The following is a 25,980-nucleotide window of genomic DNA, read 5'->3' as shown; positions in this document are numbered from 1 at the left end:
CTCCCATTATCATCATGTTATTGTTACTATTATTATTTTTTTCGATCATTACTATTATTATTATTATTGCTATTCTTTATGATCATCTACAAGGCATTGCTTCTCCGCTACGCTCGAGGTCTGCATATCATCGCACGTTTCCATCCCTCCTTTTCATCCTTCCATCTCTTTGATCTGTGTTTGGCTACCGGATTGATATGTTTTCACTAGTTTTTTGGGGGGTCTTCGTGTTTTGATGTCGCATTTTTTCTACCCTCATTTTATCTCCCGCAGCTTCTTTCCCGGCCAGCAGCAATCAGCACGACACCCCCGGACGACCCACAACACCCCCAGGACGACCCTCCCTCCCACCGCTGAACTCACGAACTGTCCAATGCACTCTGAGGAAGTCCTGGGTGACGCGCGCAAAACACTACTTTTTGAACGAGTCCCGAGCGGATACAACGCTACACACACACACACACACACACACACACACACACACACACAGGCAGAAGAGAACTGTGATATATCTGTCGTGACTATCCTGTGGTTGAGGTCTGGTCGTGAGGCTGGACAGAAGCAAGACTGGGGGAAGACTGTGGCTGCAGAGCGATATTTGTGAGCAAGATTGTATTAAAGATGTGGCAGGGGGGATGTGGCAGAGGTGTGGTAGGGCTGCGATGCTGTGGCTGCCAGGGAGTTGCGTTAAAGCTGTGAGGAGTGGATAAACAAGCTCGCTGGTGGTGTGGATAGGTGTTAGGTGTGACGTGGGGAGGTGAAAACCGTGTGACAAGGATGTGGTTATATTGGTGTGGTAAGGATTTGATGATGTGGCGTTCCTGTGCGTGCTGTGGTTGTTGAGAAGTCGTATTAAAGTTGTTATAAGGGAAGGAAACGGTGGTGATGGGAATTGTGGCAGGGATGTGACAGGGATGTGGTTGCGATAAAACTGTGGTAAGGATCTGGTGATGTGGCGTTTCTGTGAGAGCTGTGGATGTTGGGGATTCATATTAAAGCTGTTATGAGAGAAGGAAACGGTGATGATGAAGCTGAGGTACAGATGTGACGTGGATGGTAATGACGTGTGTGTGGGTCGTCTGTGGCTGATCTGTGGCTTCGGCTGTGTGTGTATGTACGTGTGTTTGTGTGTCTGGGTCCGGAGGCACACACTGGGTCATCCACACCCGCCAGCCAGCCAGTCCCGAGCTCTCGCCTGGGAGGTCCCACCATTGATTCCCGCTCAGTGCTGTGGTGAACTGCCTAGAGTGAGGACGTGTGTCGCTCCGCCCTTGTACCCGTTCGCTCCTGGAAATCGCTGGGAAATGAGCGACTAAGGTGATTTGCGGTGGTGCCTTGAGGACGAGTGTTCGGATACGGATATTTGAGTGTGTTGCCGTCCGGTTGGTGGCTCACGTGCGGCCCGGAGGGAGATACGCCTCCGGCCTGGCAGGTGCATACGTGCATTCAATGATTTCAATTATGCTGTGAGTTGTTCGAGTGGAAATGCAGTTTTTCCCCTAACAGAGGGAGAGAGAGAGAGTGACGGACTGAGCGAGGAGACGGTGCGTGAAGTGAAATTGAAAGGAAAACCACAGCCCGGAGGAAAAGTTACCCCGGAGGAAGGAAAACAGAGGAAAGAAAAAGGTCAGACAAAAGTAGAAACAGGAGACTTACAATGATAGTTTCCTCTCTCTTGAAAGTTATGGAGATAAATACATATATCCGAGAGTGCTTGGCGGGCGACCACTTTGCGAGGATTGCATGAATATCGAATATCGGGGAGCGAATGCCCCCTCCTTGCGCCTGACGCGGGGGCACTATCAAAGCATAAAAAAACGGGAAAAAACACCCCAAGAAATAACAAAACAAAAAAAAAGTAAAAGCGAAAAAAATCTATCTACACAAACACCACCAGAGGATCAACACACGCCACATATTTTTTTCCCCGCAACCAAAAAAAAAAAATAAAAAAAAAAAAATCCGCGAAAGAAAATCGACACAAGGAAAATCGTTAACATAAACATGACCACATTTTTTTTTTCCCTGCTGCAAAAGAAACACGCCAAATAAAAACATCGTACGGAAGAAAAAAAACAACACCGAGAAAATAGTAAACAGAAAAAAAAACACCACAAATAGAAGAAAAAACACCAGGAAGAAAAAAACAAAAAGTAAACACCATATACTTTTTTTCCTACAAAAAAAAAAAAAAAAAAAATCCCCACCAAAAAAACACGCAAACACCCCCACGAGAGCAAAACCAACCCCCGGAAAACAGTAAACAGAAACCCTTGATTCGGAATGTTTGTCCATGTGAGCGAGGCACGCCGGGCAGCGCTGTGGGAATGTGAGCCTCGCTTCGCCCGGACGCATGAGTGGCACGGGCGAGACACGAGCTGCGTGGCGGCGGCGGGAATGCGCGAGGAATGAACGTAACTCGCGGCAGAAGGAGACTTGTCGGATCTAAAAGTCATATGAGTGTGATGGCGGAGTGGGTCCTCGGCTTTGATTTATGTGGTGCAAACCCCCCACCCTATGATCCATATGCAGAAACACACACACACACACACACACACACACACACACACACACACACACACACACACACACACACACACACATACATTCACACACACACACACACACACACACACACACACACACACACACACACACACACACACACACACACACACACACACACACACACACACACACACACACACAATCATATACATCTATATACATACATCCACACGTAGTGATAAGTCTTCCTCACAAACATACATACATAATTTATATACATACATACATACAAGCTTTACAGTTATACATTTATACACATTTACATACAAACACATACACATACACACAAACAATCACATCAATTTTTGCTTATGGATAGCTGAAATATCAACAGCTTCCACATCAACAACAACATCTACAACGACACATACAAATCCTATCCATATCCAACACTTTATCTTACTAACCACACACACAAAAACACACACAATGGATCCCCTTCTCCCCCACTAAAAAGACTCACAGAAACAAACACAACACAAATCTACACACTCAGTCACACACCATTTCCCTTCCGGTCCTGTCCTTCTCTCTCACACTCTCAAACACGAAATCTAATTACCCTACAGTGACCAGCCTTAGAACACCTTCCTCGTCCTATCCACCTGTCGCCACTCATCACCAGAAGGGTCATTCATAGCATAGTAGCCTCTGAGCCCCACCTGTCCAGCTCCCATCACCTGGACCTTACCTATTAACAGCTGTCATTCATACGGAGGGTCATGTGAGAGGGTGCTATGGGAGATGTATGGAGATGAGAGTGGAGGTGGAGGTGAGGCGGTGGTTGTGGTGGTGGCGGTGGTTGTGGTTGTGGTTGTGGTGGTGGTGGTGGTGGTGGTAGTTGTGTGTGTGGTTTTGATTTTAATTTTATTTCTTAGTTATTAGTGTTTTGTTGCTTTTACCATATTTTATTTTGTCTTCGTTGTCTTTCTTTCTTTATTCATTTCTTATAACTTTACTATTTTCCTATTCATCAGTCTTCTTTATTTTTCCTTCCTTCCTTCATTCATTCATTCATTCCTACTATCTTCTTTCCTTCTATCTTTATTTCTTACAACTTTACTTCCATTGCATCAGGGTTTTTTTTAATCTTCTTTTCGTGTCTTTTTCCTTTTCCCTTCCTTTCTACCTTCCTTCCTCTCTTCCTTAATTCCTTTCTTTCCTTCTTTTTTCTCCTTTTTTTGGCGTTATATCAGCGTAACTCTTCGTTCCTTCTCTTCTATTTTTCTTTCTTTCACTCTTTCCTCCTTTCTTTCCATCCATTGCTCTTCTTTCATTCTTCTTTTTACTCTTCTAATTCCTCTTCCATTCCTTCATTCCGTCACATTCCTCTTTCCTCTTCTTCTTTTCCTTTTTACTCTTCTCCTAATTCTGACGTAACATCAGCGTAACTTGGCCACGGCGACTCGTTTCTTTTAAGTCTTTTTTGCATATGTCACTTGCGTTTCACTCCTCGCTGGCTCTCTTCTGCTTCCCGAGGGTGGTTGGGAGGGAGGGAGCGAGAGCGAGAGCGTGGGAGGTGGAGAAGCAGGGAGGGGTGGAAAGCCTCGACTCATTTTACGATTAATCTGATGTTTTCGGATTGAGCAACAGTTTCTTACACGCCGAGTGCGGGAAAGCCATTCACGTGATTAGCTTGATCATGATACCGTAAAACACACACACAAACACACTCAAACACACACACACACGTACACATACCTCCTCCCCCCCCCCCCACACACACACACAACCCTCCTATCCCCACCCCCCCACAAACGCACATTAAGCGAGAGTGAATAGCGCTCCGGGAATGGACTATACATCGTCGCGGGAGTGCTTAGAAAAAGTGAACTCCGAAACGTGTTGGAATATAATCAGTGGTATTTAACGCCCTACAAAAAGTCATTGAAATGTGTTTAAAAAAGACTGGCTAGGGTAACGCTTTCAGGTCTTGGTGCAAGGTAACGATGTGCATTTCTACGTTCTTTTTACACCTTAGAAACTTAACTGAGTAGAGGAGGAGGAGGAAGAGGAGGAGGAACAGGGGGATGCAAATGAAGAAGTATAAGAGGAAAAGGAATAGCTGATGTAGATGGAAAAGGAGGAGGAAAAATCGGAGGAGGAAGATGAGGATAAAGTGGAAGAGGAAAATATATACTTGATGTAAATGGAGGAACGGGAGAAAGATAAATAGGAGGAAGTAGATAAAGAGAAACAGGAAAATAAGCCCTTGATGTAGTAGTTACGAGAAGAAGAAGAATGATGAAAAAAAAAAAAATGAAAAACAGGAACTGAAAAAGAGAGAAAAGGTGATCAACACGAATAAGATGTTGGAGGAGGAAGGAAAAAAGAGGAAGAAGATGAACTGGAAGAGGAAGAAGAAATCCCTGATGTCGATGGAGGAAGAGACGGAAATGTAGAAGTAGAAAAACAGGAGTTGAAAAAGAGGGAGAAGTAGATGAATACAAATGAGGTGGTGGAGGTGCAAGTTTTTTTTTCTTTTTTTCTCAGCCTGAAGCAGTGTAAGAAGGAGGGGGAATGAACGGATCAGGAGAGGGAGGAGGAGGAGGAGGAGGAGGAGGAGGAGGAAAAGGAGGTTCAGAAGCAGGAAAAGGAGGAGGAATAAGAGGAAGATGGAGGTGGGAAAGCAGAAAAGGAGGAGAAAGATAAAGAAGAATGAGAATGATGTGGAAAAGTAATAAAAGAGGAGGAACAAAAGGACGAAGAAGAGGAAGAAGGAGAAAATTGAGAAGAAGGAGAAGAACGAGAAAGAGAATATAGAAGTGGAAAAGCAGGAAAAGGAGGAGAAACAAACGGAAGAAGACGAAGAAGAGGAAGAAGTAGAGGAGTGTGTGAGAGAAGAGGAGGAAGTAGAAGAGTATGTCCTAGGAGCCTCCAGTCTTAGCAAGCGTCTAATGCGTGGAGAAACAAACGAAAGAAGAAGAAGAAGAGGAGGAGGAAGTAGAGGAGTGCGTGTGAGAAGAGGAGGAAGTAGAAGAGTGTGTCCTAGGAACCCCCAATTCTTAGCAAGCGTCTAGTGCGTGTCACCGAGGTGTTACGAGCAGGAGAACCTAAATAAAAGATCGACAAGGCCCCGTCCTCCGTAACAACACCGAGGACTTGGAACACGCACGAGGAACGAAAGTGTATCAGCTTTTATTTCTAGTGTTGCCTCGTCCTCGTCTTTCTTACTTTCTGCCTTTTCATAAACTCCCTCGATATGAACAACCTGAGTACACACACGGACACACACAAGAGGAATGGACGAGTATCCGCTGTTATTTATATTGTTTCCTCGTCTTCGTCGTTCTTACTTGCTCTCTTTTTTATATTCTTCCTCGATATAAACTTTACGTACCATCTCAAGCAACTCACGTACACTCACAGACACACGCACGAGAAATGAAAGTGTATCTGCTATTTTTTTATATTGTTTCCTCGTTCTTTATTTCTTGCTTTCTTCCTTTTCCTTCTCTCCCTTGATATGAGCTTGACGGATCATCTCAGGAGCACACAAACACACGCACACACGCACGAGAAATGAAAGTGCATCCGCTATTTTTTTTCTATTGTTTCCTCATTCTTTCTTTCTTTCTTTCTTTTCATAATCTTCCTTGATATGAGCTTGACGGAACATCTCAAGAGCACACACACACACACACACACACACACACACACACACACACTTCGACAACTCGCGTGGAGGAGATCAAAGGCTTCATGTTTGAGAGCGCCGACGTGCACAATACAACAAACAAGCGTCTTATGAAAAAGTTAAACACATTACCTACCGCTCCGTCGGGTGCTGGCGAGGGATGACGAGGGCGAGGACGATGACCTGGAAGAAAGACAAGAAGGATAAGTCTCATGGGTTGACCTCTTCTGTCATTTAACCCGGTACCAGCGACGGGCCAAAATATGTGGCTTTACCGTGTAGCAGCGACGGACCAAATTTGTGCCATGATATAAACCCCCCAAAATAGATGATACATAATCTGATCACAAATGCTTTGATATGTATTATGAAATTGTTTGTGTGAGGGATGATTTTTTTCTCATTTTTCGCGCTTAGAGGGACCATTAAGAAACATGATCCCTGCTGCTACCGGGTTAACAATTCTCACTGTCATTCTTTACATCACCTAATCCAACTTTCATACAATAATCCTCTTCCTCATCCTTATCCTGGTCTTCCTCCTCCTCCTAAATGTTACCTGCGGGCCTAGTTGATAGATGCCTGACACTTCCCCAACTCAGGTGATCGCGTGTCGTGTGTCCGTGCGTGCTGATGCAGAGTTCGGGTCACTTGTTACCCGAGTCATTCACCGGTGTGGCCTCAAGGCATAGTTTAGGCATTGATTCACTCACGAAACTAGTAGTGGTGTGAGTCCCCTCTGTCACATAAGCCTCTTCCGTGTTCCCATTAGTATAAATCTTCGTGTGTGTGTGTGTGTGTGTGTGTGTGTGTGTGTGTGTGTGTGTGTGTGTGTGTGTGTGTGTGTGTGTGACATTCACTTTTATCTTGTTTTCATGCAACTTTTTCTCTCACAAATCCGTTTTTAATTTCCCTTCACAAACATGAAAAACTTGGCCTTTCTGTTCTCATTCTCGTCCTCTGCTCCTTTCCCTCCTCAGTCCCTCTCCTCCCTCTTACCCCCAGCAACCCCCCCTCCCCCACCGTAACTCAAAACGTACCCAGATTATTCATTAAACTCCTTATCCTCTCAATCCCGACCCCCCTGACCTGACCTGACATCTGTTTGACCTGTTTGCTCTCTTTTGTCATCCATTCCAACCCTTCACCAGTTTCTCTTATTTCCCTTTCAGTTCACCACACTCTCCCCTATTCTTCAATTCACCATGCTGTCCCCTATTCTGCCTCTCCATTATTACAGGGACAGTTCATACGCCATCTTTTATCTTCCTATTCCCCTTTTCCTTATTACCTACAAGTTTCATTCACTATTACTTAAGTTTCCTCTATATATCTGTCATTCTCTTTTGCTATCCGGTCCACCATTCTGTTCCCTATTTTACCTCATCATTACCTCAAAAACAGTTCGTAAATCATCTTTTATCTACCTATTTCCTTCTTCCTTATTACTTGCAAGCTTCATTCACTATTAAGTTTCCTCACTCTGTCATTCTCTGCCTCACTATCCCCTTCTATCATATCCATTCACCATCACCTTCAAGTACTCACTATCTGCCATCTCCCCATCACTGCTATCACCATCATCCTACCGCTATCACAATCTCCATCATATTAATTCACCATCATCTTCAAGTACTCACTATCTGTCATTTCCCTTCACTGCAATTACCATCATCCTCCCTCTATCACAATCTCCATCATATTCATTCATCATCACCTTTAAGTACTCACTATCTGTCACTTCCCCTTCACTGTTATCACCATTGTCGTCATACTATCATCATCTACCTCACCCTCATTCATAACCCCACTCCCTCCCTTCCATTCCCTCTCCCTTTCCCCTTCTCTCCCTCTCTCCTGCCCCGGCCGCCACCATCCCCCGCCTCCCTCCCTTTCGTCCATTAATGAAACGTCCACTCAGAAGAAATATGCGACACATTGTCATCCGGTGTGGGCTGCCCAGGGGACGGTGCAGGGTGGGGGGAGCGAAGGCCAAGAGAAGCAACACAGAAAAAAGAAAGAATACAGGGAAAGAAACGTCCGTGCAAAGAAGGGAGCAAATGAAAACGAGTAACGTGGAAAGAACGACCGAATGACTGCAGGAAAGATACACGAACTGAGACCGATACAGAAAAAATGGAAGGAAGTAGAAAAAAAATGAAACACGGGGAAACAATGAATGGAGAAAAGAACACGAACTGAGAACGTTATACAAAGAAAAGAAGAAATGAAGAAAATAATGTGAAAAGAAAGAACGAATGCAGGAAATATAGACGGGCTGTGACCTCCATAGAGAAAAATGAGAGAATCAAAAAGAAACTCGTGGAAAAGAAAGAACGAAACTACAGATACGTGAGCCGAAACCTTTATAACAAAAAAAAGAGGAAGTGGAAAAAAATAAGAAATCCGTGAATAGAAAGAGAGATTACAGAAAAGGTACACACAGCGATAGTTAGGAAATAAAAAAAAAGAGAAAAGAAAGAATAAAAGGAAAAAAATACACGGGCCGAGAACTCTATACCGACAAAAATTGGGAAATGATAAAAAATAAAATACTAGAAAGCAGAAAAAATAGTACACGATCCGGACCTCAAAAGAAACAAAGGAAATGATGAAAAAAGAATAACAAATACAATGATTGATATAAAAAGAAGTGTGATGATAATTCGTCAATGGAAAAAAATAGACATAAAATAGAGAAAACAAGAAGAAAGAATAATAATTCGAGAAGAGAAAAAAATAAACAGGAAAAGAAAGAACGAATACAAAGATAAATATTAAAAAAAAAAATGTGTTAAGAAATCGAGATGAAAATAAATAACCATAAATTCTTTCAGCTCAGTTTTGTGACATATTTTTCGAGATGCTAAAAAGTGTGTAAGGTGCAAAACTAATTAATATTTGCACAGAACTGATGAGCAAACGCAGGATAATTAAGGAAGAGGAAAATACAAAGAGGTGCGTGCGTGATATAAGAGAAAATGCTCGGGAGAAAAACACGATAGGAAAATAGCGTGTAAGTAAAACGAGGCGGCGGAAAAGACTGAAAAGAAATTAATCTTCGGTGAGAGATTTTTCGTAAATAAGGAAAAAGTGTGTGAGAGAGAGAGAGAGAGAGAGAGAGAGAGAGAGAGAGAGAGAGAGAGAGAGAGAGAGAGAGAGAGAGAGAGAGAGAGAGAGAGAGAGAGAGAGAGAGAGAGAGAACCGTGAACACAGTGTAGGCGAAAATGTTTTATACACAAAGCTAACAAGGGCGGCAAAAAATAAATACTTGGGAGGTACGAAAAAAGGAAAAAAAAAGGAAAAAGGGGATATATACATATATTAACACTGTATATCGTAATTTTAGATCGAGAGCATTAAGTAAACAAATAACTCCAGTACGTAATAGCACCGTAACGAAAAGGAAAAACAATAATATGACAAGACAAAGCAAACAGAAATCAGACAACACAATAAACAAATAAGAATCATATAAAAGAAAAGAACAAAAACAGTAAAAATAAGACGAAAGTGAAAAAGAATAGACGCTTAATCAATACAAACAGAAACTGGAAAAAAATCGGAATATAAATAAATAGAAAAAGAAGAAATATAGAACTGGATAATATGACAATGGCGCAATATTTTTTTTCTTTACGTCAGAGGACACGGCTCAAGGGCAGTAAAAAGAGTAATAAAAAAAAATAAAAAACGCTACTCGACGCTCCTATAAAAGAAGAACAACACAGACAGCAACTGCATAACAAAAATCAAAGGTATCAATGAAAAATAAATAACGAAAATAACAATACCTAAACAAAAAGAGACAAAAAAAACAGATAAACAATAACACGCAAATAAGGTAGATAAGAAAAATCCATACGTGATAAGCCAAAATACGAGGGAGAAGAGGAGCAGAAGAATTATTAAAGGGGGACTCATTAAGCCTGGCAGGTGTGTTATTACACCTGGCCTGGGCAGGTAATGAAGCGGCCCTCCCTCATACACGGCCACTCGTTTAGGAAGAGGAGGAGGAGGAGGAGGAAAAGAGAGAGAGGGAGAGGATATGAGAGGATAAGAGAGGGTTGGCTGGAGAGTAAAAGAGGAGGGGGTAAGTTAGGGACAGTGGAGGAGGTCTCTCTCTCTCTCTCTCTCTCTCTCTCTCTCTCTCTCTCTCTCTCTCTCGACCCTAACCTGTCTCTCTGGTCAAGGAAGAAAAGGGAAGGTAAAGGAGATAAGAGGGTCAGAAAATAGGGCAAATTAATAGGATGTGTTTTCGCTTTCGTACCTCTCCCGTGTGTGTGTGTGTGTGTGTGTGTGTGTGTGTGTGTGTGTGTGTGTGTGCGTGGTAAGATGATAACTGGTATAAATGACACGTTTGCTACAATAAACTCTTGTGTAAAATATAAATGGAAAGCGATCCGATCCGATTCACTTCAGATTAAGATTAGGGTCAATGAAAACACGAGAATTGAATGCGCTTTGAGGCGAGGAGGAGGAGGAGGAGGAGGAGGAGAGCGTAATAGAGGAAGTGTAATATTTTTCTTGTGTGTGTGGTTTCTGTCTGTCTGTCTACCTCTGTCTATTTTAGGTTTCTCTTTTTTTTACTACATTGATTAGATCACCTTTCATGACCTTTAAAAAAAACTGACGTGAGGTGCCTTTATCTTAATTGACCTATTCCAGTATTCTGTCTGACCTACTCTCTCGTTAGTAGGTCTTTTTTCTCGATGTGTGTTTCATTTTATATTCGTCACCTTTTGATATATAGACTTTCTTGTTACATAATCCTAACCACCAATCTCCCTCTCTCTCTCTCTCTCTCTCTCTCTCTCTCTCTCTCTCTCTCTCTCTCTCTCTCTCTCTCTCCTGACCACTATAGGGCCCGGAAGTGGTCTCCTTGTGCTGTTAAATTTTGTTGAGAAAGTGGCGTGTGTCGCACTGGCGTTTACAAGGCATTAGAACGGAGGGGAAGGAAGGGGAGGAAGGGGAGCAAAGGACGGGGTGGAAGGGGAGGGAAGAGGGAGAGTAGGAATGAGAGATGGAAAGCTGGAAGGGAATGCGGAAGGGGAGAAACGCTGCAGGAAAGGGAGGGTGATTAAGAGGGATAAAAAGGAGTGCAGAAACAAAGGGGAATCAGAGAGAGAGAGAGGAAGAGGTGGAAGGAGTAGAGAGAGGGAAGGGAGAGAGAAGGGAAGGAAGGCTGAAAGATAAAACGGGAGAGGAGAAATCTTGCAGTAAAGGGAGTTTGAAGGAGAAGAAAGGGAATGGAATGGAAGAGAGGGAAGAGAAGGGAAGGGTAAAGAAGTTATGGAGTATGTAATGGCGTTGGAAAAAGGGAAAGGGAACAGGAGGGGGAGAAAGAGAAGGGGGAGGAGAGAGTGGGAGGAAGAGAGGGGGAGGAAGAGAAAGGGGAAGAAAGAGGAGGAAGAGTGAGAGAAGGGGGAAGAAGAGAAAGAGGAGGAAAGGAGAGGGAGAGGAAGAGAAGGGGGGAAGGAAAAGGGGAGGAAAGAGGAGGGAGAGGAAGAGAAGGGGAGGAAAAGAAGGGAGAGGAAGAGAAGGGAGAGGAAGAGGAAGGGGAGAAAGAGGAGGGGAAGACAGAGAATGGTAATAATGGAGAATAAAAAACGGAGGAAATGGGAGGGGGTGAAGGGGAAGGGAGATTACGAGGGAAATAAAAGTGGAGAGATAAGGGTCAGTAATTAGGAGGAACAATAGAACAGGAAAAAGCATGCGAGAGAAAGAGAAGGAAAGAGAGAAAGAGCGGATAAAAAAAAGCATTAAACCGAACTTCCTTTTACGGTTACCTAAAAAAAAAAAAGAGAAAACACGCCTCTCCAATATCAGGCGAATGTTTTTAGTTTTTTAATTCAACTCCGCGAATAGAAAAAAAATACACAAATGAAAATAAAAACACCAATTACGCCGCTTTCATTTTGACACGGAATTCCAATTTTTGTAATCCCCCCCCCCCCCTCCCAGAAGAAAAAAAACCGGAAAAGAGGTAAAATTCAGCTCTGAGATTAAAAGAAAAAAAAGAAAAACGACTTCGCAGTGAGATTTAATGAAGCGTGGTTACAAAGGTGGATAAAACCATTAATTTTTGCGAGTCCTGCGCGTTTAACAAATAGCCGAATCTGCTCAATTGAATGCAAAACGCGATAATGACACGCCGTCTGCCGAACCCAAGAGGCGGGGGACCGTGAGGAAGGAGGGGAGGAGAGAGGAAGGAAAGAGGGGAGGAGGAGGGATGAGACAAGTGGTAGGGTGGAAGAAGGAGAGAGGGGAGGAAGGGAAGGAAAGTCGAGAGAGGGACGGAGCATGGGGAGGAGGGAAGGAAAGAGGAGAGGAGGGAATAGAAAGAGGGGAGGAGGTGCAGGAAAGTGTGTAGAAGGAAGGAATCAAAGTGGGGAGGAGGGAAGAATAGAGGGCTGAGTGGGTGAGCAATTTGTTAACAGGTTAGGCTTTCAGATAGGGGATATCAACTATGTTCCCTTTAGCCTAGAAACTAGTGCCGCAGTGTAATGTTATAGGTTCTAGGCCCTGATGTAACTAAGTGTCTGGGTAAATGAATAAAAAAAAAGGGGGAGGGGGGCTGGGAGGAGAATGGGGAGGGGGTGGAAGAAAGAGGGTAGAAGGGAAAGGGAAGTGAGTGGGAGGGGAGGAGAGCCGAATAAGGAAGAAGCAGCGGGTATGTGAAAGAGGATGAGGGGGAGATTATATCCTAGGAAACATGGAGTATGACTGCAGCGAAAAGGACATGAAAGAAGGAAAAGGGAATGAAATACTGAAAAATAGGAAAGAGGAAGGAAACATAAGACAAGAATGGGCCAAGAAGAAAGAAATGTGGAACGGGAACAGGGAAAAAACATAACAATAAATGAGATAAAGAAAGAAAAAAAAGATAATAAATGAGATAAAGGAGTAATGAATGGGCTGCCGTAGTGAATCATGGGTGTGAGGAACGTTAGTGGTGCTGGAGATTGTGTTGGAGATGGCGAGGGACGAGAAATACGGGACACACTACAGGTAACGAAGCCATGAATCAGCGGCTGTACGGGCAGGTGACGGTGGCGGTGCATAATGAGGTGTGTGTGTGTGTGTGTGTGTGTGTGTGTGTGTGTGTGTGTGTGTGTGTGTGTGTGTGGGGGGGGGGGGAATGCGTTCTGTCTGGTGGGTCGGGGGGTGAAACAGAGGTAAAGAGGAAGGAGGAGGAGGAGGAGGAGGTTGAGGAGAACAAGAACAAGAACGAAAAACACCTAACAACGGGTGATGTGTTTTATGGTTGTTTTTTTTGGTTGGTTTGTGAGTTTATTTCGTTTGTTCGTTTATCTCGTGTCTTTGTATTTCGTTTGTTTCGTTTATTTTGTTTGTTTGGTTATTGAGTTTGTTGTTGTTTTCTCGTGAGTTTTTTTTTTGTTGTCTTTTTTTATGATTTCGTCGATACTCTGTTTTTCATTTCGTAATTCCTTTTCATTTTCAGTTTTGGGTTTTCTGTTGTTCTTTTGGGGGGATGATTTGGTTATGTTTTGGTTGGTTCTAATTTGTTCTTCTTCTTCATTTTCGATTTTGGCTTTTCTATTGTTCTTTTTTGGGGGGATGATTTGGTTATGTTTTGTTTGGTTCTAATTTGTTCTTCTTCACTTTCGATTTTGGCTTTTCTATTGTTCTTTTTGGGAGGATGATTTGGTTATGTTTTACTTGGTTCTAATTCGTTCTTCCTCTTCATTTCCAATTTTGGCTTTTGTAACTTTTTTTTGGGGGGGGGTAATTTGGTTATGTTTTGTTTGGTTCTAATTTGTTCATCCTCTTCATTTCCGATTTTTCTCTACTTTTTTTTTCTAAGTGGTGATTAGGTGTTTCATGATTGTTTCCAGGGTATCTATTTTTCTTATTATTATCATTTATATCTGTACCATTATCATTATCATTTCAACCAGTGTCATCATTATATTCGTCACATCTTGCAGCCATTATAGTTATCGCAGAAGTTTTTTTTTTTTGTTTTTTTCATAACCTAAGTCAGTTACTAACATTTACCCATTACACGAAAAAGACGAAAAACGACACGAAAAACAAAACAAAAATTAAAATCGAAACACTAAAAGCACCAGATTCACCACCACCACCACCAGCAGTAACTTATTTACAAGATCAAAGCAACTAATACTATAAGCGTCACCACCACCACCACCACCATCCGAACCCACTATAAGCCCCGGAGACAAATGGTTCGGCGCCCCGTGAATAATCTCCCCTGTGGCTGTGTACCGGGAGGAAGGAGGGAAGGGAGAGTAAGCTAGAGAGGGGATAATCTATAGAGCCCCGGGGGAGAAGGGTTAGGGTATAGGAGGAGGAGGAGGGGGAGTTAATATTAAGGTGTAGGCAGGTAAGACATATGTGTTATATTACAGGCCGGGTCACACGAGTATTTATTTCGTTTAGGCATATATGTAGAGCGGCAGCAGGTAAAGGAAATTAAGAGATTAGCAAGGCAGTTAAGGCTTCTTGGATGTCTTGCCGCCAGCTGCACTTTTGGTGATCTGGGATTCTTAAAGGGGTATAGTTGTATGTGTTTGTCTGTTTGTGTGTGTGCGTGTGTGTGTGTGTGTGTGTGTGTGTGTGTGTGTGTGTGTGTGTCTCTCTCTCTCTCTCTCTCTCTCTCTCTCTCTCTCTCTCGTTTCTCGCTTCAATGTTTTCTACATTCTCCTTGTTTTTCTCCCGGCACATTGCCCCCTGGGTTTTGTGGGTCGCGGGGTACAAGGAGTGCCTCGCTGCGCCACAGGGACACGTCACCTCACTGTTGTGCAGGCTAAGATGAGACCTTCGTTGTATATGTTTATCTTCATTTGTTTATAACAATGATAAGGGAGTTGTTGGAGGAGGCAGTGGCGCCTCTCAAGGTTAGAGCGTTAATGCATGCCTTGTAATGTAATCCTAGAATAGATCCTTGACTGCACAACAGAGCCGCTTTTTTGCACAAGTTCGTAACGCGGGAAGCCTCGGAAACATATTTCACCGCGCGCGCGGTGAAAGCATGCATTGACGCTCTAACTTTGAGAGGCGCCACTGCCTCCTCCAACAACTCCCTTATCATTATTATAAACAAATGAAGATAAACATATACGACGAAGGTCTCATCTTAGCCTGCACAACAGAGAGAGAGAGAGAGAGAGAGAGAGAGAGAGAGAGAGAGAGAGAGAGAGAGAGAGAGAGAGAGAGAGAGAGAGAGAGAGAGAGAGAGAGAGAGAGAGAGAGAGAGAGTAGGAAAAGGATTAGGGGGATTAGAAGGGAAAGAGTGGGAGGAGGAAAAGGTGAAGCGTTCTCAGTATCTGGAATACAAGACGCTCATGTTCGTCTTCCTTCATTTCGCAAACACAAACTATGTTTTGGACTTGCCGGTGCCGTGCAAAATTCTCGAGATCGATGAAAAAATTGCCGAAATAAACGCTCGTGTGACCAGTCCTTTTAGAGGAAGTCAGGTGAGGTGGAGAGGGAGGAGGAGTAGAGGGAGAGAAAGGGGAATGAGAAGGAAAGGAAGGTACGGAGGCAGTAGAGAGAGGAAAAGAGGGATTGAGAGAAGGAAGGCTGAAACAGAAATGGAGGAGAAGGAGGAAAAACGTATGATTGTGTCAGAATGCAAGTCAGTTTGTTCTTGTTTTAACTGTTGGGGTTAATTTACGGTCATGTCCTTAAACATCTCGGCACACATGTTTGACAAGGCTTTCGTAGGAGTTTGGGGCATTTCCAGGGGTAGTTTCATGACCCTGGTGGTAGTGTGAACCCTCTTCTGTACCATGAACCTAAAAGAACACTCATTAGAATCCGATTGATCACATTTTCGGCCTTTGAAAATCATTTGTGTGAGAGGCGAAAGCATATAAGAACATCAACCTTAGCGTCTTCTTATACACGAGACAGGTAGAGGGTGACACAGGTATTCACAGGTTGTCCTTTATCCCGCCACCGATAAGTTAGCCACACCGGAATGTCGTCAGAGAGATGATCACACAAGACATAACACGGACATTTCACTCGTCTTCCCTCGTCACAGCACCTCCTTCTCCTCCACATCCTTGCAGCACACTCTCTGATGGGCTATAACACGGAAACAACGTATACACACACACGCACACACAAACTTCTCCCCCCCCCCCCCCCCCACACACACACACACCGGGTAAATGAGAGGCTGTCAAAACCGCACTAATCCCACATGATACGGCAATTTCCTTCATCACACCCACCTTTCCACCTGCTTCTTACCTGCCTCTACCTGGCCATTAGGGAACCTTCGGGGGACTCAATCATTGTGCTCTTCTATAGGTAAGCCTCCCGCGCTACCTGGCAACTTACCTGTCTTCCAGTGTATGTACCTTCGGCCTTAATATCAGGTGTATATCTCCTCCCACAATGCTCGCTGCTCCATGAATATTCTAAGCAATCGTTTTAATAACTTAGACAATGGAGCTCTCGACGTGAGGGAGAAAGGGATGCATGGAAGGAAGGAGGAGGAGATGGAGATGGGAATGTGTGAGTCTTGGGGTAAGGCACAGGAAGGAAGGAGTGATGGAAGGAAGGAGGGAGGGAGAAAGGAACAGATGATGGTAATGAGTTAGTCTTGAGGTAGGGTGTGATTTGAGAGGCACAGGAAGGAAGGAAGGACGAGAGTAATGGAGGGAGGGAAGGTGGGAGGGATGAAGATATGAAGAATGATGAAGTGCAATACAAGGAGGGAATGAGGAGGGGTGTGTGGGAGATGAAGGATCGAGGAGAGGCTGAGGAAGGTTTTACGAGAGGTGTGAGGAGTGAGGAATGAGTTAGGAGGAAAAAAAAAAAAGGGAATAGATGAATGAAAAAGAGAAAGGTATTAATGGAACTTTAGCCCAGTGATAGGAAAGACAAAGAAATCAAGCCCCATGTAGGAGTGACGAATGAGGTGGAAGTGTAGAAAAAAGGGAAACAAAAGAAAAAAAATTTATTATAAATGGAACTTTGACCAAATAACAGGAAAGACGTACAAACCAATCACCCTGTCACTCAGATATTCATTTTTCTTTTGGTATTACAGAAAAAAAAGACAGATATACAGACAGATAGACACATAAGCAGATAGAAGGTAAACAGATAGAAGAATAACGACTAAATCTATCATTCTTTTCAAGGCAGGGGATAAAGAGGATTAGATTAAGAACGAAAGAGATGGATCAAGAAAAGAGATCAGATGGAAGCTGGAAAAGATAAGCTGATAAGAAGGAGGAGTGGGAGGAGTGGGAGGAGAAGGAGGAGGGGAAGGAGTCAAGGGGAAGGATGGAACTAACTCAAAACTTGCGATCTCGAAGTGTAATATCGGCAGGTTCGAGGCGGTGGTTCGGAAGAGGAAAAAGATCGGCGCTGTCTTAATTAATTTTGAGCCGAGGAAGAGGCGGCGACGAGGAGGTTGTTCTTTTTTTATTATTTTTGTGAAGCTGCAGTGTATTAGGAATGAAAAATAAGGGACGGTTACAGTGTGTTGGGGGGCGGGGGAGGAAGGAAGAGGGGAGGGGAGGGGGAGTGGGGGGCTTACAGACCAGCACGCCCACTCACGAAGAATGGTGTAAAAATGAGAAGAGAAAAAATATGCAAAAGAACGAGAGAAAAATATATATAAAAAAAAAAAACAAGGGAAAAAATATGGAAAAAACAAGTGAAAAAAATAAAAATAGAGAAAAATATGAGACAAACGAGAAAAACAACAGGAGGAAAAATATGAAAAAAGGGAGGAAGAAATTAAGAAAAAGACAAGTGAAAAAATGAAATAAAATTGAGATGAAAAAAAAAGAAAAACTCGTTAACTGGATGAAAGATTGAGGAAGAAAAAACACATATAAAACACCTTACTTTAAAACAGAAACGTGATGTCTCGCCTATGAAAAATCTTGAAAGGTATACCATGGAAAAAAAAAAAAAAAAAAACTTATGGCGGGAGAATTTTATGATTAAGAGTCAACCTTTACGTGATTGGACAACTGAGAGAAGGATTGGGAGAGAGAGAGAGAGAGAGAGAGAGAGAGAGAGAGAGAGAGAGAGAGAGAGAGAGAGAGAGAGAGAGAGAGAGAGAAACATATCCAAAAGTTGACTTCCACAATAAATAAAATACAGACGTGATTACTCGGTGACATAATCTCGCAATAAAATATAAATCATATCTGAATTATAAACGAGGGGACGCTAATAACTTCAAAAAACTTCAATAATTGCTATCAGAATAAATCATGATGACCTTTGTGGAAAAAAATAATTGTCAAGAGAATCGACAAAATTAATAAAAAAAAAAAAAAACGCATGTCATAAAAGATATCGTAAGGGAAAAAAATATATAGATTGCGCAGAACATGATTGTCGACCGAGACAGAAAAGCGAATCACGAAATATATAAAAAGGAGGATGAAAAAAAGTTACCTCCTGATAATTGAAAAAAAATACGCGAGAGAAAAAGAGATAATGTAAATAGTGAAGAACATGATTGTAGACCGTGACTAAAAGGGAAATATCAAAAAACGAGTATGAAAAAGAAGTTACCTCTTAAAAAATGGAAAGAAATAATGCAATAGAGAGAAAGAGATAATGTAAACAGCGAAAAATATGATTGACGACCTTGATTAAAAAGCGAATCATGGAATATAGAAAATGACCTCTTGAAAAATATATATAATGCAATAGAAAAAAAAAGATATAAAAGACGCAAAACATGACTCGACCATCACGAAATAAATATAAGAAATAAAAAAGAGAAACTGCCTCTTGAAAATCAGAAAAAAATAATCCAATACAAAAAATAGAAAAAAAATACGGATGGCGGAAAATATGACTGGCGAGCGTGACAAAAAAAGCGAATCTCGAAATGAAAAAAAGAAGCATAAAAAGAATATCGCCTCTTGGAAAATAGAAAAAAATACAAAGCAATACACACACACACACACACACACACACACACACGTCCCCCACTGACAAAATGACGAAAGAGGAAGCAAATGCAACAACTGCCACGGTGACCTTTGCAACGAAAAAAAGAATAGTGAAGATTATGACGCGAGGAAATAGTTTACACGCCTACCAACAAAGGAACACACACGCCCACGTACACATGGTAGAGCTGCAAGGAAAATGTAGAAATATATTGCAGCAGAAATGTATTGCACGAGCGACGAGCAAGAGGAAGAGGATGATGTTGAAAAATAGCAAGACAAAGGAATACATTAAAAGAAAGGACGGAAGTGAGAGAAGAATGTGTGAGATTTGGAAGACAGAGAACAAAAACAAACGAAAAAAACAGGAAAACAAAATAGAAGTAAAACACACAGGTAAAAGTAAAAATAAGTTTGACAAATAATTACAAAAATAAATAAATAATAAATAAAAAAAAAAACAAGTGAAAAAAGAAAACAAGAAAAAAAGGAGAAATAGGTATAACAAACATTTCACCAAGTAAACACATAAAAACCACTTTAAATACCAACTAAACACATTCTCTCTCTCTCTCTCTCTCTCTCTCTCTCTCTCTCTCTCTCTCTCGCTATTGACTAAGCCTTCCAGGGGGAATAACAAAGTCAATTAAGCCGTGGCCTCCAAGCAACGTACGGTAATTTAACCTTAATCTTCCACGAAAATACCGACTAAGTTCCCTCACAAACGTCAGACGCTGAAGGACAAGGAAAAAGGTCGTGTCCTCTGGCCCTACAGGAGGCGAAAGGGTCTTGTGAAGGGGCCGTGAGAGGAAGCCTAAAGAGGTTACTTGTGGACGCAATGGTGTAAGCAGACTAATAGACAAATGGGTAAGGGGGTTGAGAGGTAGTAGGTGAGAGTGAAAGGGAAGGAGGAAGAAAAGGATGGTGAGTGTTAGAGGGAGACGTAGGTTGGGTAGGAAGGTAGAGAGGGTCAGAGGGAAGGAGGGAGAATGGGATGGTGAGAGTGAGGAAATGAGTAGTAGGCTGTGTTGTAGGTAAGTAGGTAGGGAGGTAGGGAGAGTAGGAGAAAGGGAGGAAAGTCGGAGGTGAAAAAAGAGTGAGGCTGGTTTGGTAGGTGGGTAAGGAGGAGGTAGATATGGAGGAAAGCAGGGATTGAGGGAGGAATGGAAGGAGTGAAGAGAGAGGAAGGTAGCTATGGAAAGGGTAATAGGTTGCGTTGTAGTTTGGTAGGGAGGAAGGGAGGGAGAGTGTTACAGATGGAGTGAAGCAGAGAGGGAGGGAAGAGGAGAGGTATGTAGAGAGGAAGGGTGAAAATAATGGAGGGAGGGTGAAGGTGTAAGGAGAGGGAGATGTGTTCTGGGTGAGGTAGGATAGGGAGGGAGGTAGAGGTGGAGAGAAACAAAGAGGGAGGGAAGAGGAGAGGTATGTAGAGAGGAAGGGTGAAGAGAATGGAGGGAGGGTGAAGGTGTAAGGAGAGGGAGGTGTGTTTCTGGGTGAGATAAAATAGGGAGGGAGGTAGAGATGGAGAAACAAAGAGGTATGGGGGAAGGTACAGAGAGGGAGGTGGCGGTGTAGAGAGGAGGGAGGTGGAGAGGAGGAGATGGTGGAGAGGGAGGGAGGTGGAGAGGGAGGGAGATGTTTGCTATTGCATGCTTTTAAAAAGTGAAGACAAACAGAAGTTCATAAGACAAACAAGTGACGATAAAAATTAAGCAAAGGAAACACGAGAAGGGAAGAAACGCACACACACAAAGACAAAAAACACGAGCAAACACACACACACACACACACAGAGACTCATTAACACATAAAAACACAAACACTTCAGACTTTCGAAAATTAGCGCAATAAAACACACAATTTAAAGACCAACCATAAACAGGAACACAACAGACACTCACACACACGAGGCGAGAAAGGCAAACACCCGAAGCAAACAGAGGCAAGAACAAACAACCCGTGACCACTGGGCCGAAACGAGGAAAAAACACGAACGAGAGAGAGAAAAAAAAGCAACGAAAATAAAGTTGAATTACCAAACACACGCCACTGTTGCACGGGGCGGAGTGACATGCGGATCCGTAGCGCTGCCAAATATAACGTCAGTGTGTGTGTGTGTGTGTGTGTGTGTGTGTGTGTGTGTGTGTTTTAATGCATAGGTTCATCAAATATCAGAACTTCATGATATAGATTATAGAGTGCTGATGCGTGTGAATTCAAATGGCAAACACACACACACACACACACACACACACACACACACACACACACACACACACACAGTAAAAGGTGCAAATTTATAACCAAACAGCTAAATGCTATCAAAAGCGATCTCGTCACCCATAACCATCACTGCCGCCGCTTCTCTTTTCGCCCCGAATACTACGTTATGAAGCCCGGTGATCTGATGGTGATGGTGATGGTTGTGATGGTGATGGTGGTGATTGTGATGACGCGTCCCTCGTGCTAGAGCCTGTGGTGTGATGTCCAGCACTCTATGGGATTAATTGGTACTATAGCATCGAGTAGTAATGACGGTGTTTGTGTAACGTGAGTCGAGTGTTGAAACATTTCCGGTGACGCTCAAAGACTCTTAATACTAGATCATCCTTTGTGGACGTTGTGATGATGGAAGCTCATAGCGTTGACCTTTAAGAGTGGTGCCTTGCAAAAAGTATATATGGATGGTGAATACTATTGCGATCGATGGGAAAGTTATGTTATGTTTTACCGCAGGAGTTTTTTTGTCAAGTGTCGGAAATTATACAAGATCAGTTTCTTAATGTATTTTTTTCAGTGGATCCGTGTGCTGTGAGTGCTTGGTAGGAGCGATGAGTCGGCGCCTGAGGACAGTGTGTTCCGTGCCGCGTGTGACTGCCCGTGCCGCCCTCCCTCCCGCCGCGGCGATGCAGTAGTGGGTATCGGGGGTCACGCCGCCGAGGGTAACCTATGTTAGCAAGCACCGCCGAGCCTCGTATCAAGCAGCCAGACTGACCATGTGGTGTTTATAGGGTCAAAGGTCAGCCGAGGAAGCCGTGAGCACGATGACCCTGCATAGCGAGGCGACACACGCGGCGGGACGGACCTTGTGAGGCGCCCATGAGGTTGTGTGGCGTCGGCTCGGCGTCTCGAGCGAGTTAGGTGGGTGTGGCCTCATGCTGCCTCACTTCCCCGCCCTCCTGCTCCTCCTCGTTTCCTCCGGAGGGTCGGACTTGTCTCACTCCCCTCCTCCCCCATGGAAGCTCCCCGCCCCGAGCCGTCCGTCCCCGCCGCCGCCCCCCGCCGGGCCCCCGCAGCGTGGTCACGGCGCAGACACACTCACTTCCTCCACACCGGAAATTAAAGTCAGAAGCGAAGTTCTTTCAGATGCGGCCGACCACCTCCCGCGTCCCTCTGGCGGCCACCGTGACGCCTCGCCCGCCGGTAGCTCCGGGGCTGTGGCGAGGGAGGGGCCGCTCGCCCTTCACCAGAGCCGGATGACCTCCCACCAGCCAGCCTATCAGTCCCCCACGGCGGAGCTAAGCACACGCTCACGGGCCAGGCCGGGCCCCAGCGGAGACGTCAACACCTGGGTAATTAGAGCAGCGTCGAGGGCAGAGCCGCGCCACGCTAATCACCGCCTCGCCCCCCTCAAGCCTTCCATCAACGACGCGAGAGGCGGCCTGCCGCGCGACGCCCCCGAAAACGCCAGTTACTTGAACACGGACGCGCCGGGGCGATGGAGTCAGCCTCACGCCCTTATGGAGTCCAGCCATCAGGGCGCTTCTCCTCCCCTTCCTGTCTTATCTGCTCCCGTTGCTCACGATGTAAACTCGCGCCACAATTACTTTACCACCTCGGCCGCCAGGGATTCCGCGCCCTCGGGACAGCCCTCCCTAAATGAAATAACGACAAAGGGTTCCTCGGGTCGGGGCGGCAGAGAACAAGGTCACATCACTGCTGCAGCGACTCAACGACAGAGGATCAGACTGAACGGTGACGTTACGGACGCTAAGACTCACAGCTCGAGATCTAGTGGACGCACGCAAGACTCCTGGACTGAGGAAGATCATACAACGCAAAACAATGCATCAGCGAAAAGTGTAAGGAGCTTAGACGCGGTTCAGATGAGGCGCGAAATAGGTGGAGTGGAAAACGGAAAAGACGAACCCGAGGAAGGAGAAACAAGAGAGGAAGCAAGGAGAGAAGGAGAAGAAGGCATCGACCTCAGCCGCTCTTCCCCCGCCTCCTCTGCCCCACTTCCTCCCCAACGCACGGGGCCCCGGATCCCCAGTGTATTAAGAGACCAGACCAGACACTCCCCGATAATCCTCATGAGCGATAACCCCGGAGGCGCGTCGGTGGCAAAAACTGAGCCCTCGAGCATCGTTTTTGGCCGAGAAGGAAATTCCGTGGAGGAAGTTGCTGGCGCGGCACTTAGCAAGACTTGGAGGAGTGGGAGCGAGAGGCAGAGAACACCAGTAACAGTCCAGGGCGCGGCGAGCAGCAACAAAACAGCCAAGAATTCATTATTTAAGGTCGACAGAGCAGGCAAAGAAGCTGGCGTGAGGGGGAGCAGTCCAAGGTCCGCCCAGCGTGAGAAACGAGAGCCAGAAGAGACGGGGAAAAATGGGTTTGTGGTCGTTGGCGCTGAGGCTGCTGGAGGTCACTGGGACATGGCGGAGGGCCAAGGCCAAGGCGCGGGGACGGGACGAAGGACAGAGGCAAGGGAAAGAAGGATGACTGGCGAGGCGGGGCACTTTGAGGACGGAAGGAGGAAAAAGACCATGCAGGGCCATTACAGCGAACGTTTAAACCCATCAGTAATTACAGTTCTTGAAGGGCAGCCGCCTGTCACATTGGAGGAGGGGGAGGAGGCGCCACAGAAGGGGAGGAGGAGGCGTGTGAAGCGATGGTCGTCGGTGCAGGAGTCTTACAACAACCTCGAGCCGGATATGTACTCGCGGGTATTCCCAGGGAGTTACCCGTTCGTGTACAGCAGCTACAACCCCGCCGAGGCTCTGCAGGGCGGCTCACAGGGCGGCGCCGAGGACAGCCACGCCCTGCTGCCTCGAGGCTCCCAAGACACCAGGTTTGAGAGGAAGTCACGGGCGTCGGGTGTTCATGCAGGACGGTCCTCGGCACGCGTCAAGGGGGTCAACAAACACGCGAGGGGTGAGCGGGGCTACACCAAGACGCCCCAGCAGCGCCACGCCCGCAGCAGGAACAGAGCCAAGAGAAAAGGTGAGTGTTCCTTCCCTTGTTATCTCTTCTAACCTGACCTTCCTTAGGAGTCCACACAGCAGTCCCTTCCAAAGCTTCCTTGATGATCCTTCCCCTTTACCTGTTTTGACCTGACCTTTCTTAGCTATCAGCACACCCTTCCTTTCTACAGCTTCCTCGATGTTACTTCCCTTGTTACTTGTTATTACCTGTCCTTCCTAACAGTCAGTACAATTATCTTTTCTTTACACAGCTTCCTCTGTTTTCCTTCCTCCGTTACGGGAACTTTTAAGGCTGCAAACGTAACGGCAGGTTACTCTCGCTTGTAATACCTCCATAATGCTCTTACGTTCGACTTTGCCTCCATTACTCACTGACTGCCTCACTTTTCTAAGCATTCGACATAACCGTCAGTTTCAGATTCTTCACACTCATAATACCCCAACAAAAAGCGTAAAGCAGCGCCACTAAAGATCATAATTCCTATTCATTCAAGTGACACCAATGTAATATTTCCTCATTTATTAACAAACTGCTTTATCTTATTGCAGACTTAACCGGGTATTCACATTATGTTGTACTTTACCTTAACCTATCAGTGATCAAAATTACTATACGTTACTACAATACCTAAAGAGTAAATTTATCCAAAGTACCTGAAGTAGAAAATAAAAGGGAGGAAAATTATAAGATAATCTGGAAGCCGTGTAGGATGCCTTTCCCGGAAGGGGCTAATACGATACCTTACCTTTAAAACATATGAGCCTCGCAAAGATTCACTATTTTATCACACGAAACACTTTGAGAGACACACGACCGCCGCCACGCTGTAAACATTGAGAGATACCTTAGCTACACACACACTAATTCATCTCCTTTTACGATGAGAAGCTGATGAAAGGGAAGAATGAAGGCAAGGTTAGAGAAGGGCAAAGAAAAGACAGAAAGAAAGGACTGAAAGGGTAAGGGAGAAAGTCGTAGAGGAGGGGGAAAACTGAAAGAAAGGAAGTGAAGGTAGAAGAAGGAAAATAAAAGAAAGAGAGAGGGAGAGAGAAAGCAAAGTTAAAAAGAAAATAGAGGAACAGAAGAGGTAAAATAGGTATACAGAAAAAAAAGGATAACAAGGGAAAGGGAAGAACGGGAAAAGATGGGGTTAAAAGAATATTGAAGGGACAGATAAGCATTGCCAGAACACCCACGGGAAGGGAAGATAAGGGAAGAGATTATTACAACACGAAAGGGAAGGGCGGGGAAGGAAAGGAAATGGAAAGGAAGAAAAGGGAAGATAAAGGAAGGGAAGGGATGGAAAAGGATGGAAAGGAATGAAACGGAAGGGAAGAGAAGGCAAGGGAAGGGAAGGGAAGAGAAGGGAATGGAAGGGAATGGAATGGAAGGGAAGGGAAGGCAAGGGAAGGCAAGAGAAGGGAAGGGAAGGGAAGGGAAGGGAAGGGAAAGGAAGGGAAGGGATGGGAATGGAATGGAATGGAACGGAAGGGAAGGGAAGGGAAGGCAAGTGAAGTGAAGGGAAAGGAAGGGCAGGTGAGGGAAAGGAAGGGATGGGAATGGAATGAAATGGAAGTTAAGGGAAAGAAGGAAAAGGGAAGGGAAGAGAAGGCAGAGGAGGTAGAACAGAGGAAAGAAGAA

General features: G+C 44.6%; 1 protein-coding gene across 1 annotated transcript; it reads left to right on the top strand.

Moving 5' to 3' along the window:
• Window positions 1-1,224: 1,224 nt before the first annotated feature.
• On the top strand, window positions 1,225-25,111 carry LOC126999475 (filaggrin-like). The gene is made up of 2 exons (XM_050862101.1): window positions 1,225-1,317; window positions 21,932-25,111. Exon 2 carries the CDS (start codon window positions 22,290-22,292, stop codon window positions 24,387-24,389), a length of 2,100 nt encoding a protein of 699 aa, XP_050718058.1. The 5' UTR covers window positions 1,225-1,317; window positions 21,932-22,289; the 3' UTR covers window positions 24,390-25,111.
• Window positions 25,112-25,980: the final 869 nt, after the last annotated feature.

The sequence above is a fragment of the Eriocheir sinensis genome, chromosome 16 (genome assembly GCF_024679095.1).
Source record: "Eriocheir sinensis breed Jianghai 21 chromosome 16, ASM2467909v1, whole genome shotgun sequence".
Classification (NCBI taxonomy): Eukaryota; Metazoa; Arthropoda; class Malacostraca; order Decapoda; family Varunidae; genus Eriocheir; species Eriocheir sinensis.
Note: the sequence above shows the minus strand (reverse complement) of the source record. Positions and strands in the feature narration are given on the sequence as shown.